General features: G+C 34.5%; 1 protein-coding gene across 6 annotated transcripts in view; it reads left to right on the top strand.

Annotated features, from left to right (window-relative positions):
* Positions 1-19,182, top strand: part of Zdhhc21 (zinc finger, DHHC-type containing 21) — a 121,384-nt gene that overhangs the window by 38,868 nt on the left and 63,334 nt on the right. For all 6 annotated transcript variants that reach the window (XR_001175230.1, XR_001175231.1, XR_001175232.1 and 3 more), the window contains exon 7: positions 8,211-8,327. Coding sequence is in view for 3 of the 6 variants with exons in the window: in XM_013020806.1 (XP_012876260.1) it covers positions 8,211-8,327 (117 nt within the window). In the remaining 3 variants the exon portion in view is untranslated. The remainder of the gene's footprint in view (positions 1-8,210; positions 8,328-19,182) is intronic.

Below are 19,182 nucleotides of genomic sequence, written 5' to 3'. Positions count from 1 at the left end.
CTTCCTTCCTTCCTTCCTTCCTTCCTTCCTTCCTTCCTTCCTTCCTTCCTTCCTTCTCCTGGTGCTTAAATTCAGGACCTGGGTACTGGCCCTATGTTTTTTTTGCTCAAGGCTCACACTCTTGAGCTACCACTTGAGCACCAGCTCCCTCTTACTTTTTAGTGATTAAATTGAAGTAAGAGTCTCATGGGCTTTCCTGCCTGGCTGTCTTTGAACTATGATCCTCAGATCTCAGCCTGAGTAACAGACATGAGCCACCAGAACCTGGTAGTAGTTTTAATGCAGTACTGCATTAAATAATACTGAGAAAATATTTCATCCTATTTTTTTTTTTTTACTGATTTTCTCCATCTTAGAAATTTTACTGGTAAAATATTGCAGAGCAAGCAGAATGTTGTTTTTGGAAATATGTACTCTCAGCCTGGCAGTCAGGTACCAGTTTGCTCTATAAGACAATTGCATACCCCTCAGTAAAATAATCATAAACCTCATACATCTCAGTGATAATCACATGAGAGCATAAACTGATGTTTTTCCTTGGATATTAATATCCATTAGGGTGTAATAAAACTGAAAATAAGAGAGAGGCCCATGCTTGAGCATATACATGTGCGTACAGACTAGTACAGCTGTGTGTTGGTGTCTTACACCTGTAATCCTGTTTACTCAGGAGGCTGAGATATGAGGATCATGGTTCAAAGCGAGCCCAGGCAGAAAAGTCCACTTATCTTCAGAGACCTACCCCCAAAAAAAGCTAGAAATGGAGCTCTGGCTCAAGTGATAAAGTGTTAAACTTGAGCAAAAGAAGCTTGGGGACAGCACCCAGACCCTGAATTCAAGCCCCAGGAATCTCCCTTTCTCTCCCTTCTCCCCCCCCCCTATCCTCCCCCCCCCCCCCCCCCCCCTCCCCCCCCCCCCCCCCCCAATCTGTATCTTCTCTGCCTATATTTTGTAATAAACTTAAGGCCTAAAATATGCAGATAATCATGCAAATATGGTAGATATTTTTATTTTAAGATAAAAAAAATGGCAATACTAGGGTTTGAATTTGGGGCCTTGTGCTTGCTAGATAGAAGTTCTACCACTTGGACTATGACTTTTGCTTTGGCTATTTTTGAGATAGTCTTGCTTTTTGTCCAGGCTGGACTAGACTATAGTCTTCCCAGCTTCTTATGTAGCTGGGATGTGTACTATCATAGCCAGACTTTTCTTGTTGTAATCTGTCCTATCTCTGCCTCCCAAGTAACTGGGATTCCATGCCTAAAGTTTATTTTAATATAAGAGTAATTGTCAATAATCAACCTTAGCATGTGAAACTGGTTATTTAGTCATTTTGAAAATTCAAATCTGTACATATCATGGATGTTATCCAAGTTATTTCTCTTATTGCAAACCAGAAAAACAAAATCACTCACCGGTGATACACTGATTCTCATTGGGGATGAGGGGCATGTTGCCCACCAGGGGATATTTGGTGATTAGATCTAGAGACATTTTTGGTCCCAGAGCTGGGGAATGGCCTGTAGTGGATGGAGGCCCATGGTACTACTAAATACCCTACAAGTACAGGACAGTTCTCTCAATAGAATTATCTAGCCCAAATTGCCAGTGGTTCCAGTAGGAGGACAGTCATAAATAAGTCATATTGTCACTTTTCAAACTAGCCTTATTAAAGACAGAAAACTATTGGCAGGCAGTGGTTTAGCAGTAAAAATTGCTTCATAGTCAGTTTATGAAAAACTATTATCACTGTATAAAATTTTATTTGTAAAACACTTTAAAATTTTGAGGACACTCAGTAATTTAACAAATACTTAATGCTTCCTTTGTGTACCTGTCCTTGTTGTGGGATGCATCAGTGGACAAAATTAAGTTCCCACATGTAAGAAACAACATTCTAAATGGGGAGACAGATGATAAACAAATACATAGTAAACATGAGTCATGTAATATACAATGAAGCAGAAGACAGGCAAGAAAAATAATAGGCAATATAGTGAGAAAGTTTTTCTCGTAGTGACAATTGAACAAAGACTTGGAAGTGAAGCTAGCAGAGTCACTGTTCCTAGGAGCAAGAGTGTTCTAGGGAGAGGAAAGACCCAGTGCTAACACCATGAAGTAGAAACTTGCTTGACATTTTCAAAGAACCAGTAAGAACCACGTGTAAGTGGTATGAATTATGGAGAGAGTAATGAGATGGATTGAGAGAAGTGACAGCTGGAGATGGAGACTTTGTTTTGCTCTCTTAAGTGGCTGGCACTTGGGGAGCTATTGAAGGTAAATAAGATTATATTTGCCTTTTAGAAAGAAGATTCTCATTACTATGAAGAATAAAGTGAGGATCCAGCACAACAGAAGAAAGACTGCTTACTAGGCCACTAAAATGCTAGGTTCAGTAATCCCAGCCTCGATGGGAGGCATGAGTTCTGAGGCTGGTCCTTTGCAAAAAGTTAGCAAGATTTTTGCCAGGCTCATGCCTATAATCCCAGCTACTCAGGAACCTGAGATCTGTGGATAACAGTTCAAAGTCAACATCGGGAAGGAAGTCTGTGAAATTCCTTACTCCAGTTAGTCACTTAAAAAGAAAAGCCAAAAGTGGAAGTGTTGCTAAGTGGTAGAATGCCAGCTTTGAATAGAAAAAGCTCAGGGACAATGCCTAGTCCCTGAGTTCAAGCTCCAGATACCAGCACAGAAAAGGAAAAGGGGGGCTGGGAAGGTGGCTCAGTGGTAGAGCGCTTGCCTTGCATGCCTGAGGCCCTGGGTTCGATTCCTCAGCACCACATAAGCAAAAAGAAAAAAGCCAGAAGTGGTGCTGTGGCTCCAGTGGTAGAGCGCTAGCCTTGAGCTGAAGAGCTGAGGGACAGCGCCCAGGCCCAGAGTTCAGGCCCCACAACCGGACCCCCCCCCAAAAAAAAAAAAAGGAAAAGGGATCTTATTTCATCAGACAATTGAGATAAGATTACAGGAAATGAGTCTAAGAAATTCACAGACAGCTATTGAAGAACTATTTGCTAGATCCTAAGTAGCCAAATTGACTTATTTTCATTTAGCTTCAAGCACTAATGCTTTCATTACTTCCTAGTTTTGTATTATTGTTATTTGTACTGTTTGTTTTGAGTTGAGGTTTTACTTCCTGCCTAGACGTGTACCTAGACCGAGATTCTTCTCTTTTACCTTTCTTTTACTTTAGCACACCATTATGGCTCACATCATTATGCCTAGCCACTTCAATCGAGATGGAGTCTTGCAGTCTTTTTTTTCTTTTTTTCTTTTTGCACATGCTGACCTGAATTCCTGGTTCTTCTGATGCAGCCTTCTCCATAGCTGAGTTGATACACTCATACCACCAAGCTCAGCTAGTAGTTGAGAAGGGGCCATGTCCCAGTCTGGCCACCAACCTCAGTCCACCTTATTCAGCTAAGCCTCTTGCTGTTCATATGTGTGTGTGTGTGTGTGTTTCATGCTTGTGATTAGCTACAAGGGTTAATGTTCAGTGTTACTACCAATAGACTTATATAAGTTGAAATTCAACTTACATATAAGTACTTAAGAATTCCTTATATTAGGTATTTGATACATGTGAACAGAACTTCATAGTCTTTTAATTCTCATTTCTTACAAGACTAATGGAAGTGAGCTCTTTTTCATATATTTATGAATCATATGAGATGTTTGATGAGGTGCACCTGTGTAAGTATTTTACTTACTTTTTTTTTCTTTTGTCTGAGACTGGAACTTGAACTCTTATTTGTTGCGGGAGACTGGAACTTGAACTCTTATTTGTTGCTATTTGTTCCTCAACTGGTGCTCTATACCTGAGCCAGGCCTCCAACCTCTTTGCCTACTTTTTTTTAGCATACATTAGTTGGATAAGGGGAAGTTCCATTGTAACATTGCCTACTTTTTTTTCTTATAATTCCATGATGTTTTAGATTAGAACTTCTTTATGTGTTATAAGTATTTTCTGTGGGACGTGTGTGTGTGCGTGCGCGCGCGCGCGTGTGTGTGTGTGTGTGTACGTGTACGTGTACGACATGCACGCACTGCTACTGCTACTGGTACTGGGGCTTAAACTCAGGATAGCTAATCTTTTTGCTCAAGGTGACTACTCTACAACTTGAGCCCCAGCTCCATTCCTCAGGTTTTTTCTCAAATTTAAATTTTAATGAACCCTAACTTAATAGTCTTTATTTAAGTGGGGGCAGTAATTTTGAGCTCAATTTAAAAAGTTTTTCTAAATTAAAATTCTTTTACGTTGTCATGCAGGTACTATAATTTGCTGACTTTTACATTTCTGCTTGGAATTGATTTTTTGTGATTCTGGTAAGATAGGAATCAGAGTTTCATTGTTTCATGGATGAACATCCAGTTGACTTAACATCATGCATTAAAAAGATAATTCTTTCCTCCTCTGCTGTGCAGTGCCTACTTTCTCATAAATCAGCATCCACATGTGTGTGTGTCTGGTTCTGGCTCTTTTCTAGCCCCATGGTCTATTCCTCTTTCCTCATGATTATACTACACTGTCATTATAACTGTAACCTTATTATAGTTTTATAATCTTGTTATCTAGTAAAGCAGTATTTTCAGTCTTTTTAAAATTATTATCAATTGTCTTCTGAAGTATTCTTTTCAGACATTTTCCCCTTCTCCCTCCCCAGTGAATTTAACAGAGACAGATTCTGTCCGGTAAGATTTATTTGTGTAGAACCTTCAGCTAATTTTTTTTCTCCTACTTGGGGTTGACCCTGGCCCTGTTGAAAATGCATGCAATAGAGCAGACCTTCTTCCCTAGTTTATTCATAGAAGAGTGTTATGTTATTCTTTGTGTTTTAGAAACAGCAAAGCAATTTCTAAAAATTATAACAAAAAAATCTTGCCAACACAATATGCTCTGTACTATCATAGGGATTTATTTTTGTTTTAGGATTATATTAATTTTGTAGATCAGTGTGAATAGTTGACATCTTTACATGATTGAATTCTGTGATCTACAAATATTTGCTTCAAAAATAAACTGGAAGCATCCTGAGTCATAAGTAAGTAGGTAATATTTTTCTTGCGGGCAAATTTACATGCTAACTAGTAAGTTCTAGCTCCATCAAATATGAAAGGAAATAATAATTTGAGCCATATAAACTCCTGAATATAGCCTATCCTGGATATAAGACCTATCAGGAAAAGTAAAGAAAATTATAGACTAGTCTGATGAACAAAGATAAACAATTCCTTAAAAATTGGCAATCTGAATCAGACTGAACAAGTTGACTTTATTTCTAAAATAAAAAGCAATTTTTGCATTTGGAAGTCAATATAGCTTATCACTTTAACAGAGTTGACAGAAACATTCAAATGAATATCTCAGTGAATGAAAGTAAAGATAAAATTCAGTGTGATACGTGTTACAAACTCTTAGCAAACTACAACCGGATCTTAACTTTCTAAATTAGCTAAATGATAGAAAGGTTCCCAGAAGAAAAATGAAATACTCAACCACGTATACATGCTGGAATGCAGTGTTGACTTCTTTTCCTGAGTTTGAGGACTAGGCATTTGTAACTACTGCTACTGTTGTGATCAACATAGTACTAGAAGTTCTAGCCATTTACTAAAGCAAGAAAAGAAAAAGAAGTTATAACTGCTGAAAGAAACAAAACTGCATTACTTTCAAATAATATAAATAATAAATCTGTAGATTCTTTGGGACTTTTAAGAAACTTTTAAACTTGTAACCTTAAAATATTTTTTAAAATCACTTGTTTTTACATAAGATAAATACATGACTTCCTGGTGAAACTTAAACCTAATTGGAAAGAATATTATATGTGAATATATGTCTGAATATGTTATAATTTAAAAATTCAGTTAAAAAATTGGTTATATAATACTAGGCCCTGCTAGCTCAGGCCTATAATCCTAGCTACTGAGGAGGCTGAGATCTGGGATCACTGCTCAAAGCCAGCCCAGGCAGGAAAGTCTATGAAACTTATTTTCAATTAACCAACAAAAAGCAGAAATGGTACTCTACCTAAGTGGTAGAGTACCATCCTTGAGTGAAAGAGCTAAGTAAGGAAAAGCGCGTATGCTTCTGAGTTCAAGCTCTAGCATTTGACCTACTAGGGATCAAGACTTTCTTCAAATCCCAGAAACTTTTCACTGGAACAGTAACAAATCGGGAGCAGAATAAGAAGCCATATCAGATCCAGGCATCTGCATGCATATGTACACTTGATGACTGTGGAAAACACAGCTTTTCAGTAAACTTTATTAGAATTGGCTAAACTTGTAGAGTAAAATTATTTGTCTAGTAAAAATAAATTCAAATCTTTGCCTTTTACTATACACTGATAATACAAAACATTATTTGGGTGTATTAATGACCTGAAGGTGAAAGGCAAAACTTGTAATAAAGCTTTTGAAGGCTTTGGAAGATAATATAAGAGAATATTGTTATTTTAGGGTCAAGAAAAGTTTCCTAGATATAGAAAAAGCAGCAAAAGAAAAGATAAATTTGATTATATTAATTGAGAACTTACATATATTAACAGGCACCTTAAAAAGTATGAACAGTTAGTTAACTTCAGAGTGGGAGAAAATATTTTCTATATGTGATTGACCCAGTAGTATTCAGAGTGCATAAAGACAGGATCAGTAATCTTTAGGGTAGAGGTGAGGGACAGATAGTGAGGGGAAGTAATGCCCAGGAAGCTGATTGTGGTTTCAGATGAGGATAGAATTACCTTTTAATACTGAGCATAAAATTTATGCATTTATTTGTGTACAGACACATTTCTTAACACAAATAGGAGAAAAAAAGACCCTTCTGTTGAAGTTTTGAAATAATTGCCTAATATCTGACTACATTGTAGCACTTAAATGTTTTGCTAAATTTAACTTTTTTTAAAAAAGTGATTTTGGTTGTGGTCCAGATAGTTGTTTTGAATCTAGTAGTGTATCAATGTAATACATAGAAAAGCATCAGTTCTTTGTTTTAAGCAAGTATATTATTTTTCAGTGGCCTCTCTACTTTGCTACTGAGACACCTCTAATCCATCAGTCATTTTAAAAGAATGCATCTAGGTGGTTGTATTTTGGGGGCTCTTCCAATCTATTTCTTACCTTAGGTACTGTGGGTGTTTTACTCCAAAGTCAACCACAACAGGTTTCCAGGAGAAAATGGAATTATATGATTCTCTCTTCTATTTGGTTAACACTGCTGGTAAATGAAATGCCTCTTTTTTTTTTAATTTATTTTTTCCGTCCCCCCACAGTACATAGTTGGCCTTCTTTTTCATGTCCTGAACCGGAAAATCAGCTTTCTCCACCATTTCCACCTCTCCTTGCCCATATGCATATTGTATCATCTGGAATTTCACAAAATTGAGTTTTCTTTGTAAATAAAACTCATTCTGAGAACATAGGCGATATGTTTACATCTTTACATTCTAAGTATCATAGTTCTTTGTGGTATTTGGTGTAATATTTAATTAGGTGTAAGAATGATTGAGGGAGGCTTAAAGAGGGCTATTCTTAAGATTGTACTATGTGTATTCCCCTGAAATTATTTCAGTGTATTTGGATTACTTGAAATTTAATAATAGGAATCAAGCTTGTACATTCCAAAATTTTAATTTTATAATAGTGAAATTTCTTTTGTGATTAAATATTGGTTGCTATCTGTGATTTATTTAAATTAGTTTAAAAACAAGGGTAACGTAACCTTGAGGGTGTTTTTTTTTTTTACATAGACTTGTGAAGTCTTAACGTTTTCAACTTACTAAATTATTTTTGAAAATTTCAGATATATTTTGAATAACTAGAACAAAATCAAGAGGGTCAGAGATAGCTATGAATTTTTGTTTTAAAATAATTAAGAGAACCAGGCACTGGTGGCTCACGCCTATAATCCTAGCTACTCAGGAGACTGAGTTCTGAGGATCGTGGTTCAAAACCAGCTCCTGTAGGAAACTCCATGAGACTCTTATCTCCAATGAAAACCACTTAGAGAACGGGAAGTGGTGCTGTGTCCAAGTGGTCGAACGCTAGCCTTGAGCTAAGAGCTGAGGGACAGCGCCCAGGCCCAGAGTTCAAGCCCCATGACGGACCAAAAAAAAAACAAACAGGAAGTTATGTCATGGCTAAATTTAGATTATTATTGCAACAATAAGAAGCTTTTCAAATTGTTTTTAAGGTTTTCTTTTTCTTTGTAGGACCTCTTTGTTGTTAGACATGAATTGGCCATAATGAGACTAGCTGCCTTTATGGGCATTACTATGTTAGTTGGAATATCTGGACTCTTTTATACTCAACTAATTGGCATCATCACAGTAAGTATATTTTTACTATAAAGTGACATGTATGAATATGTTACCTGGTTATGGATTAAATTCTAAAAGACTTTTAAAAGTATCAAATTAGAGAAAAATCACCCATATTTGTTACTATATTTTTATTTTTATATGCCTTCAAAGTATTTATGATTATATGCATGCATAATCATATACATACAATTTTAATACAATTCTATATCTTTTAAACCAGAAACAGTATTTTTATATGACTACAGACTTTATATATCTATACAGACTTTATGACTTTTAATCATTACATATAGTTGGTTTGATGACTATACCATTGTAACCAATTTTTCAGCATGTACATTTTTCCTAAATTACAACATTTAACATTTTTTCCCACTTTAAACTGTTTAGGTTTTATTCCTCAAAGCAGAGGTATCTGTGCAAAGATTTCATTAGCAATTCTTTTTTTTGCATATACCTACTGACTTATTGATGTGCAAAGTCATGTAATAAAGTGATTTGTTTAGTCTATATGAAAGGTTGACTACCAGTTCCATATTTTATATTTGATATAGAAAATTTTTCAAGTAATATCTATTTTTTATATTTTTACATAACAATATAAATAATATTTACTTATTTTTACTATTATATAGACTTAGTCATTTTTTCACACCACCTAATTGGAAAAATTACATTAAACAACTTGTAAATATGATGTATATGTTGTGTGTATGTAATATATATATATTTACTAGGTACTGGTCCCCTCATAGGTACTATTTTCATGAGTGTATTTATAGGCCAGTTTGAGACTGGAGTATAGAAGCAATAGAAGGTAAAATTGAAATACACAGTATAATATCAGTCTTTCTTCACAATTATCATACTCTTATCTGTTTATTGAAACAAGGGATTGTCTAAAATTATAAAAATTATATTAAGGATTTTAATGATGAGACTTTACAGAAAATATTACAAATAATATTGCAGAAAGTATAGGACAAATAGGTTTTCTTCTACATTTGTGGAGGGAGTGTAAATTGGTAACCTTGAAAGAGAAGTTGCTAATGTCTATCAAAATTAAAAATTCACAGCCATTTTGACCAGCCTATACAAAGTTGTCTTAAAGAGGATATTTATTTGAATGTGTATGAACATGTATGCTAGAAAGAGTTCCAGAGTTATATTGTCTATGACATATATTGTATATAACATATATAGTATATAACACATATTATATATAAAAATTAGGTTACTTACCAGAATATAACCAGTAAAAAATACACACTAAGGAAAGTGCATAAAAATCCCATAAAGCAACAGTAATCAAGAAAATATGGGACTGGTATAAGAATAAACATAGATAATTGAACTAGAATTGAAAATCTAGAAAAATCCATTCATACTTTGTTATTCTTGAGAGTATTGGCTCCAGGATGCTCTGTGGGTAGTGGATACCAAATTCTGCAATGGACTCTTGAGTCTGTCATGTAAAATGGCATAGTGTTTAAAACATATCCTCCAGTATACTTTAAATTATTTCTAGAATATGTGTGATACCTAATGCAATATAAATTTTATATAAATATTTGCTATACTGCAGTATTTAAGAAATAATGGCAAGAAAGAAATGACTGCAAATTTACTATAAGTACAGTTCCCCCCCACCCCCAATATTCTCAATCTGTGGTTGACAAATCAGCAGATACAGAACTCATGGATATAGTGGGCCAACTATATGTATTTGGCGTATACATGTGATCAATTGGCTTTCAATAAAAGTGCCAAGATTATTCTATGATTAAAAGAATGCTGTTTTCAGCAAGAGATACTGGGACAACTAGGTATCCATATGTTAAAAAGATGAAATTGGACCCTTGCTTCATGGTATATGCAAAAAATTGACAAAATGAACCATTTGTTAAATGTAAGAGCCAGACATAACTCTTCAATGAAAACATCGTTTTGGTGACCTTGTATTAGGCAATGATGGTAGGCTAGATATAACATCAAAATCATACACTACCAAAAAAAAAGCTGATGAATTGGACTTAGTCAAAATTAACATTTTTGTGTTTCAAAGGACACTATCAAGAGTTGAAAATACAACACAGAAACTATTTGCCAACTGTGTGTCTGACCAGGGACTTATATCTAGAATATATAAAGAATGTTTGTTAAGAAAATAAGATTGCAAAATTTTCCAAAAAAAGGTATGCAAATGAACAATAAACACTGACAAGACAATGAACTTCATTAATCATCAAGAAAATGCAAATCAAAACTATCATGGCACAGTATTTCAAAACCACTGGAGTTGAGCTAGAGCTATAGATCAGTGATAGAACACGTGTTTAAATTATACAAGGCCATGGGTTCAATCCCCAGTAACAAAAATACAAAATATATCACTAGAGTAGTGACACTAAAAAAGGCAGTTAATAGCAGACATTGGTGGTTGATAAAGAGGAAATCAAACCCTAATATTCTGCTAGTAGAAATGTAAAATGTTACAGCCACTTAAACAGTTTAGCAGTTCTTTAAAGTTGAACATAATTTCCATTAGACTCAGTAGTTCCATTTCTATGTCCACACAAAATTTGTACATTATGTACTTATTTATTTATTTATTTATTTTTGCCAGTCCTGGGCTTGAACTCTGGGCCTGGGCTCTGTCCCTCAGCTCTCAAGATTAACACTCCACCATATGAGCCACAGCACCACTTCCAGCTTTTTCTGCTTATGTGGTACTGAGGAATTGAACCCAGGGTCATGCATGCTAGGCAAGCACTCTACCACTGAGCCAACTTCCCAGCCCATGTGTTTATTTTTATAAATTTTTTATGGTGCTTCTTGGGCTTGATCTTAGGGCTTTGACACTGTCCCTGAACTTTCTTGCTCTAGGTACATTTTTGCTTTACCACTTGAGCCACAGCTCCAAGCTCCACTTCTGGCTCTTTTGGTAGTTTAATTAGAAGAATCACGCAGACTTTACTGCCCAGGTTGGCTTCAAACCTACATCCTCAGATTATAGCCTCCTGAGTAGCTAGAGTTCCAAGTATGAGCCACTAGCACCTGTCTTGTACATATGTATTTATAGAAGCATTACTCACAGAAACTTAAACTGTAAGCAATATCCATCAGTTGTTGAGTAGATAAATAAAATGTTATTTGTCCATGAAAACATAAAAGAAATGAACCTTGAAAACAATACATATACATTTTTATGGGATGATGAATGTGTTCTAAAAGTAAAATTCCGGGTCACATAAAGTCAGTTTATCACTTCTAAGAAAACTTACGCAAATACTTTTACCATTATTGCATTCCCACCAATAGTATATGAGAATTTTGTTTGCTTAATATCCTTGTTGCCATTTGTTGTCAAACTTTTTCATGGTAACTATTCTATTGGTTTTTAATACTATCTTATTTTCTTTTTCTTTTTTTATTGTGAAAATATTGTACAGAGGGGTTACAATTACATGGGCAAGATAACGAGTACATTTCTTTGTTTGTTTGTTTGTTTGGGTCCGGTCATGGGGCCTGAACTCTGGGCCTGGGCGCTGTCCCTCAGCTCTTCAGCTCAAGGTTAGCGCTCTACCACTTGAGCCACAGCGCCACTTCCGGCTTTTTTCTTTTTTCTTATATGGTGCTGAGGAATCGAACCCAGGGCCTCATGCATGCAAGGCAAGCACTCTACCACTGAGCCACCTTCCCAGCCCATGAGTACATTTCTTATCAAGCATTGTTGTCTCCTCCTTTGTTTCCCCTTCCCATCCCTTCCCATCTCCCTCCCCTAACCCCCCCCACCAAAGTTGTAAAGTTCGTTTTTCCACATAACATCTTGTACATCTCATTGTTGCAATGGGTTCACCTGCATCCCTATTTAAACAATTTATTTTTTCCCTTTCCCTCCACAGATTATACCAACATCAAATACAGTGAAAACAGGGGTCATACCATGGGGGAGGGACATACAAAGCAACAAAGAAATATCTTATAAATACGTTAGAAACAATAGAAAGAAAGAAAAAACATTTGTGTCCTTATCTTGGGGTTCATTGGATTTCTTCAATGACTAGTATTAGATACTTCTTGTACATAATGGCTGTGCATAGATCTTTATATAATGTCTCTTTGAATATATATTTTTATTCCATTTGAGATATTTTCTAATATCGCTTGTGATTTTTATAATAATGATGATTATGATAAATAGTGTAATGGTATTAGTAACAGTGCTAAGGATGAACATAACTTTACCCTAAAAATCTTTCTACCTTTATGCTTACTCTTAATTATTTCTTAATAAAGAAATTCATGATTCATAAATCATGTCAAAATTGTCAAATTAAGCTTGCATCTTTTGATTTCCAGTTTTCAGTTTACTGAAACCATTTATATGTATTTGTATCTGTCTCAGGATTTTTCACATTTACTCAAATTTTTATTCTTAGTGATTGGGAATGTACATTTAGAAATATTACACTAAGTACATTTTTCTAGTAAGGGCTATCCCAGTGGGGGTTGCAGCAAGGATTTCAAGCTCTTTTGAAGATCTCAACTTGAAATTTTAGCATTCTCTTCTGAATTGGGCAGAATAAGTAAGTTATTTATTATTTTTGTTGATTTACCAAGGATGTATTTTAGGTCCTATTTCAACTCCTCTGTCAATATGGTAACACTGATTCTTGAATTGCACAGCTTTCTTTTTTTTTCTGAAATGTTGAACATTTACTTGTATGAATTAAAAAAGATTTCAATTTTTTTGTGATATTTTAAAACTGAGCAGAAAACACCTTTGTTAAATAGTGATGTCTCTAAAAGCTTTTCCTTTTTATGAATACCTAAAGTACCTTCTTCTGAAAGATGTGTGTCAAAATTGTATATCTGAAATATTAAAAAGAATGCTTCTTTGGGCCTGGCTTACTTCACTTAGTATAATTTTTTCCAACTCTTTCCATTTCCTAACAAATGGGGCATTGTCATTCTTTCTGATGGGGGCATAGAAGTCCATTGTGTGTGTACATGTGTGTGTATATATATTACATATATATATATATATATATATATATATATATCACATTTTCCTGATCCATTCATCTACTGAGGGGCATCTGGGTTGGTTCCATAGCTTAGCTATGGTGAAGAATGCTGCGGTAAACATGGTTGTACTGGTAGCTTTGGTGTGACTTTGTGATCATTTGGGTAAATGCCCAAAAGAGGGATTGCGGGTCATAGCGGAGCTCTATGTGTAATCTTTTGAGGAACCTCCATATTGCTTTCCAAGGTGGTTGAACAAGTTTACACTCCCACCAACAATGCAGTAAGATTCCCTTTTGGTATGTACATATGACCAGCATCTGTTGTTACTAGATTTCTTGATTATATCCATTCTAACTGGGGTGAGGTGGAATCTCAATGTTGTCTTTATTTGCATTTCTTTTATGGCTAGGGAGGGAGGTTGAGTATTTCTTCATGTGTCTATTGGCCATTCTTATTTCCTCTTCAGAGAAGTCTCTCTCTCTCTCTCTCTCTTTACCATATCAAACATTTTCTTCCAGTATTTTGACATTTCATCTTCTTCCAGAAGGCCAGCAGAAAAATGACAGACCTTTGTACTTGCTCACTATCTTTTTTTTTTTACATTTTTATTATATCTTTAAGTAGTTGTACAAAGAAGTTCCCATTCTACAGAACAGTATATGAGTACAAGGTGTCTGACAACATTGTCACCCATTGCCCCAATCCATCCCTTCTCTCACTTTTTTTAAAAATTGAGATTAGGTGATTACATAAATTTTGAATATTTCACAGTATTCTGGAATAGTTATACTTAAAGTCACAAACACATTTTAACTTTCACAATGCAAATTTCTTTAAGTCTTTAGCCCACTTATTAATTGGGCAATTGTTTCTTTAAGGATTTGTTGTTAGGGGAGTTAATTTTTTGAGTTCTAAGTATATTTTAGATTTTTAGATTTAGAACAAGTTTACACTCCCACGAACAATGCAGTAAGGTTCCCTTCTGTCCACATCTGTTGTTATTAGAGTTCTTGATTATAGCCATTCTAACTGGAGTGAGGTGGTATCTCAATGGTGTTTTGATTTGCATTTCTTTTATGGCTAGGGATGTTGAGCATTTCTTCATGAGTCTATTGGCCATCCTTCTTTCCTCTTAAGAGAAGTTTCTCTTTAAGTCTTTAGACCACTTATTTATTGGGCAGTTATTTCTTTGAGGATTTGTTGTTGGGGATTTAATTTTTGAGTTCCAGGTATATTTTAGATATGAGTCCCTTGTCCATTTTATGGCTAGTGAAGATGTTCTCCCAGTCCATGGGCTTTCTATTGATCTTGCTAGTTATGTCCTTTGCCATTATTTGCAATAACTATTACATGTTTAGGACAAGCAAAAAAGGTCAAAAGGTATGTACATATGACCATATAAATAATGATGTTAAGTGAAATGAACCCCAAGATAGGGACACAAGTGTTTTTTTACTTTCTTGCTATTGTTTTTAATGTACTTATAATGCACTATGTGATTCTCTTGTTTCTTTTGCATGTTCCCCATGGTATAACCCCTGTTTTCACTGTATCTGATTCCTGTGTCCTGCATCTTGTATATATATTTAAGGATGCAGGTTGACCCATTGTAACAATGAGATGTACAAGACACTATGTTGAAAATGAACTTTACAATTTGGGGGGAGGGGAGGGAAAAGTTAAGGAGGGGGGGAGGGAAGGGATGGTAGGGGATAAACAAAGGAGGAGGTAACAATGCTTGATAGGAAATGTACTCATTACCTTCTCATGTAACTGTAACCCCTCTGTACAGTATTTTTACAATAAAAATATGTATGGGAAAAAAGGAATGCAAGTATTAAAGGAGTACTTGTTAGTCTGATCTTTATTCATTGTACTAACCTCTTGAATTCAGATCATAAATATTTTTGTAAAGTTTAATTCTATTTACCTGCAGTTTAAACAATGCTCTTTGTTATTAAAAAATAAAATATTTGTAGAATATACTTAATGTGCTTCTTTCCATATGATTCAAAGTTCTTTAAGGCTTGTTCACAGTTTCTATGGATTTGTTGTTTAATTTTGAAGTTGAATGAATTATCAACATCTAAATAAATAGTATTTAATATGTTAAAGTTAAAATAATGATTATGCTTATTTTATAAAATACATTTTCAACTTCATTTTATGATGAAAAAAAGCCCTTAGTATACCGTAACTAGGACTACCTACAGGAAGTTTCTATCTAGATACATTTTTGTTGTAATCTGCATTCAAGGATCCTTTTTTACATTGTGGGAGAAGTGATCAATTTGTGAGGTGGCATAATATTTTTTTAAAAGAAGACAGAGAAGGAATCACAGTAAATTCAGACACTCCCTTGACATCTTCCTCTTTTTCCTACTCCTAGACACCGAAGATTAAGAAGCATTGACACTATTAGAGGTGTCATTTCATTGTGTAAACTTTGTGATTGCATAACTTGAATGAAGACCTACCACATAACAAGCAAGACTAATGCCTCCTTTTAAGTGTAGCTTGTGGTTTCAGGGGAGGCAGTGTATGAAGTCTCAGTAATTTTCCTCATTATTCATTTTCACTTGAGATAAATAAATTAATTTTTCTCCTGCATAAGAAAAATCCTGTCTTTGTAGAAGTTAACAGGATAATCATAGAAATGATAATCTGATGTCATTTTAGATCTGGCAGGAGTAGATTATCTGTGACCCAGATAAAATAATTAGAAATTACTTAAAATTTTTGGATTTCTAATCTTATTTTCAAGGTTAAATGATCTCAACACAACCAGCTGTTTCTGTTCATCTGAAGCCCAATTCTAAAGGCTTACTTTATATATAGATTTAGTTTTAAATAGGATTTAAATACAAATCAATGCTCAAGCTAAAATGTTTCAAAAACAGATTTTGAGGTGTTCTTTTATTTATAGGAGCAAGTTATTTTGACAGTCTCTACTGAGGTTGTTTAGCCCCCTTTTCTCTGTTTCTAAATCAAATCGATAATGATGTTGTTATTAATGTAACTGATGTTGCTGGAATTATGAAGCAGTAGTGCACACACAGCCAGGAGTAATGTCCATCCTGATAAGCACCACTGCTAATAGTGCTGGGTGGTTGTATTAGTCATGTCTTCAGTGACTGGGCTTGGGGAGAGGAAGTGCTGTAACAGCTGGTCCAGCATATTCTGCTGAGGTTGTGACCATGAGCTATTGTCTGCCATGACACTCTTCTGACACTTCATTTTGTTTCCTTGGCACTGTAGCTCTTATAACATGAGCTTTTGATAATGTCTCTGGAGCTTATGCTTTTTTCAGTTGTGGTGAGATCGGGGGTGAGGTGAGGAGAATTGTAGTTAGTTGCAGTTTTGAAAAAAGGCTTAAATTTCATTTAAAAATAGGTTTTTTTCTTTGCATTTTGTCTCATAGGTACTGTTGTTGAGTGAGTTCTAGTTGAATTACTAAATATAGCTTTTCTTTTTTTCAAATTAAGAGAGGAAAATATTTTTCCCAGTAAGTACTGTACTTATTGTGCTACAGTATGGTAAGTACTGTACTTACAAGTTCATGTTTAATTTGCAGTATTCATGTTTGCTAAATATAGAGAGAATCACAACTGCATGAGTGACTTAAATTGATTATCTCATGCGATGAGAAGTATCTTATGCCCAAATTTTAAATTAATTTAAAGAATATCAGATTTTGAGTACATTTATTTATTTGCCTTTTGATATGCACCCAGAAATGTTGACTTGAAGTATTAATCTTATCATTAAATTTGCCAAGTATCCCATTGACTCATTGTGGTAAATTAGCAGCATTTAGTGCAGCCACTATACAAGTTATCTGTGTATTACTGAGCTCCACGCAGCTCACTTATCTTTTATAGTTCTGTATACCATATTTGCTTTCCTTTCTAAGTTAATTCATTTAATAATATTCATTTAATAAAAACAAAGTAAGTTTGTTTCTAGTACAGTATTTCCACTTATTATATCAATAATCTCAGTACCTCCATAAAAACCTAGAAAAGTTATTTAAAATTTTAAATGTCATTGCTTTTGTTAGATACTGTTTAAGTGCTATTATTAAATATTATATTTCTTTGAATTTTGGGTTTAGTAAAGAAATTTATAGACACTGAGCTCGCCTTTGCTGAAGCACTAATTTAAGAACCAAGTTATAGTTGATGGAAACATTTAAAAATTTGTCTTTCAAAAAGAATCATCAAAATTATTGTGTGTGGAAAGGAATTGCTTTTTAGCATAAATATATTGCTATGTATTGTATTTATATTGAATTATTTCAGTGTAATAGCTAGAACTATTTTTATAAAATTAAAAGCAAATTTAAAACAATTTAAATGTTTCAACAATTTTTGTAGGGTAGTACATTTACTTTTCCTAAAGCATTACTAGTTACTAAGTGATTACATAGATGCTCTTCATTATTAATGTTTTTGTAAGGAAACTAAACAGAAATTTTGCTTTTACTTGCAATGGTTCCCAGGCAGTCCTTTTGATCACCTCATGATCTGAATCCACATGAAAATTTAACCTGAATTTAAAATATCCTGACATTGAAGAAAGCAGTGAATCGTATTTATAGGTTTTTTTCCCCCAGATATACTTTTCGTAGTCACATTCTATTGATAAATTCGTTTTCCCCAGAATCCTAGGGAAAGGAACACATTAAATGCTCATATTCTGTTGATATTAAAAGTCTTTTCAAAAGTATAATTTTGATGTTATAAATGTTAAGAGCAATTGAATTTGTGTTGATTGCAGTCATTTCAACTGTTTCAAATATTCTACTTAGTATATAGGGTTTATATATATATATATATATATATATTTTTTTTTTTTTTAAATTTTGGTCAGTTGTGGGCTTGAACTCTGGCCCTGGGGACTGTCCCTCAGCTCTTCAGCTCAAGGCTAGTGCTCTACCACTTACACTTCCGGCTTTTTTTTTTTCTGCTTATGTGGTGCTGAGGAATTGAACCCAGGGCCTCATGCATGCAAGGCAGGCACTCTACCACGGAGCCACCTTCCCAGCCCAAAGAATTTCTTCCAAATGAGTTAAACAGTGAGTTTTCACCGCAAAAGAGAGAAAGATAAGATTAAACAAACATTGTTTGCCTTTGGATTTTCAAAAGAAAAGTAAAACTTTGATCATGCAGTTTATGGTCATGTCCAATTAGCTTAGTCATAAATATATAAAAAAGTTACACATTTTTGTGTGTTATATTCTAGTTGCTGCTTTGAAAATATTAAAAAGTAAATCAAAATTGCTAAGAAGCCAAGTGAAACTCTTATAATTAGGAGGAATTTGTAATAGATTGAACAGGCACAGTATATTAGCTCTAGTTATGAAAACATTTTGTGTGAATGGTATTTTAAATTCTAAATTAAATCAACAAAGACGCTTTGAATTAGGTAAATATATGCAGCAGAGTTAGGAACATGGACAATGAATAAGAGCTATTTTGAGACTAGATAATTGAGATCATTGAGATTCAGTCCAACTGACTTCAAGAGTTCTTCTCTCACTGGTAAAAAAAAAAATACTCTTTTATAAGGTCTTAGTTTAGCAGTTCTAGAAATGTGATTTCAAAACTGTTTCCTGAGTGCATCAGATCCAAGACTAGACCTAGAAACAAGGGCTTTTATTTCCTCCAAAGATGGAGATAACATAAAACCAGATAGAATGTTTCTTTAAAAAAAAAATACTGTCAAGGTGATGTCTGCCCTTCCTTCCTTCCTTCCTTCCTTCCTTCTTTCCTTCCTTCCTTCCTTCCTTCCTTCCTTCCTTCCTTCCTTCCTTCCTTCCTTCCTTCCT

This window comes from Dipodomys ordii, unplaced genomic scaffold (assembly GCF_000151885.1).
Source record: "Dipodomys ordii isolate 6190 unplaced genomic scaffold, Dord_2.0 Scaffold53, whole genome shotgun sequence".
Classification (NCBI taxonomy): domain Eukaryota; kingdom Metazoa; phylum Chordata; class Mammalia; order Rodentia; family Heteromyidae; genus Dipodomys; species Dipodomys ordii.
Note: the sequence above shows the minus strand (reverse complement) of the source record. Positions and strands in the feature narration are given on the sequence as shown.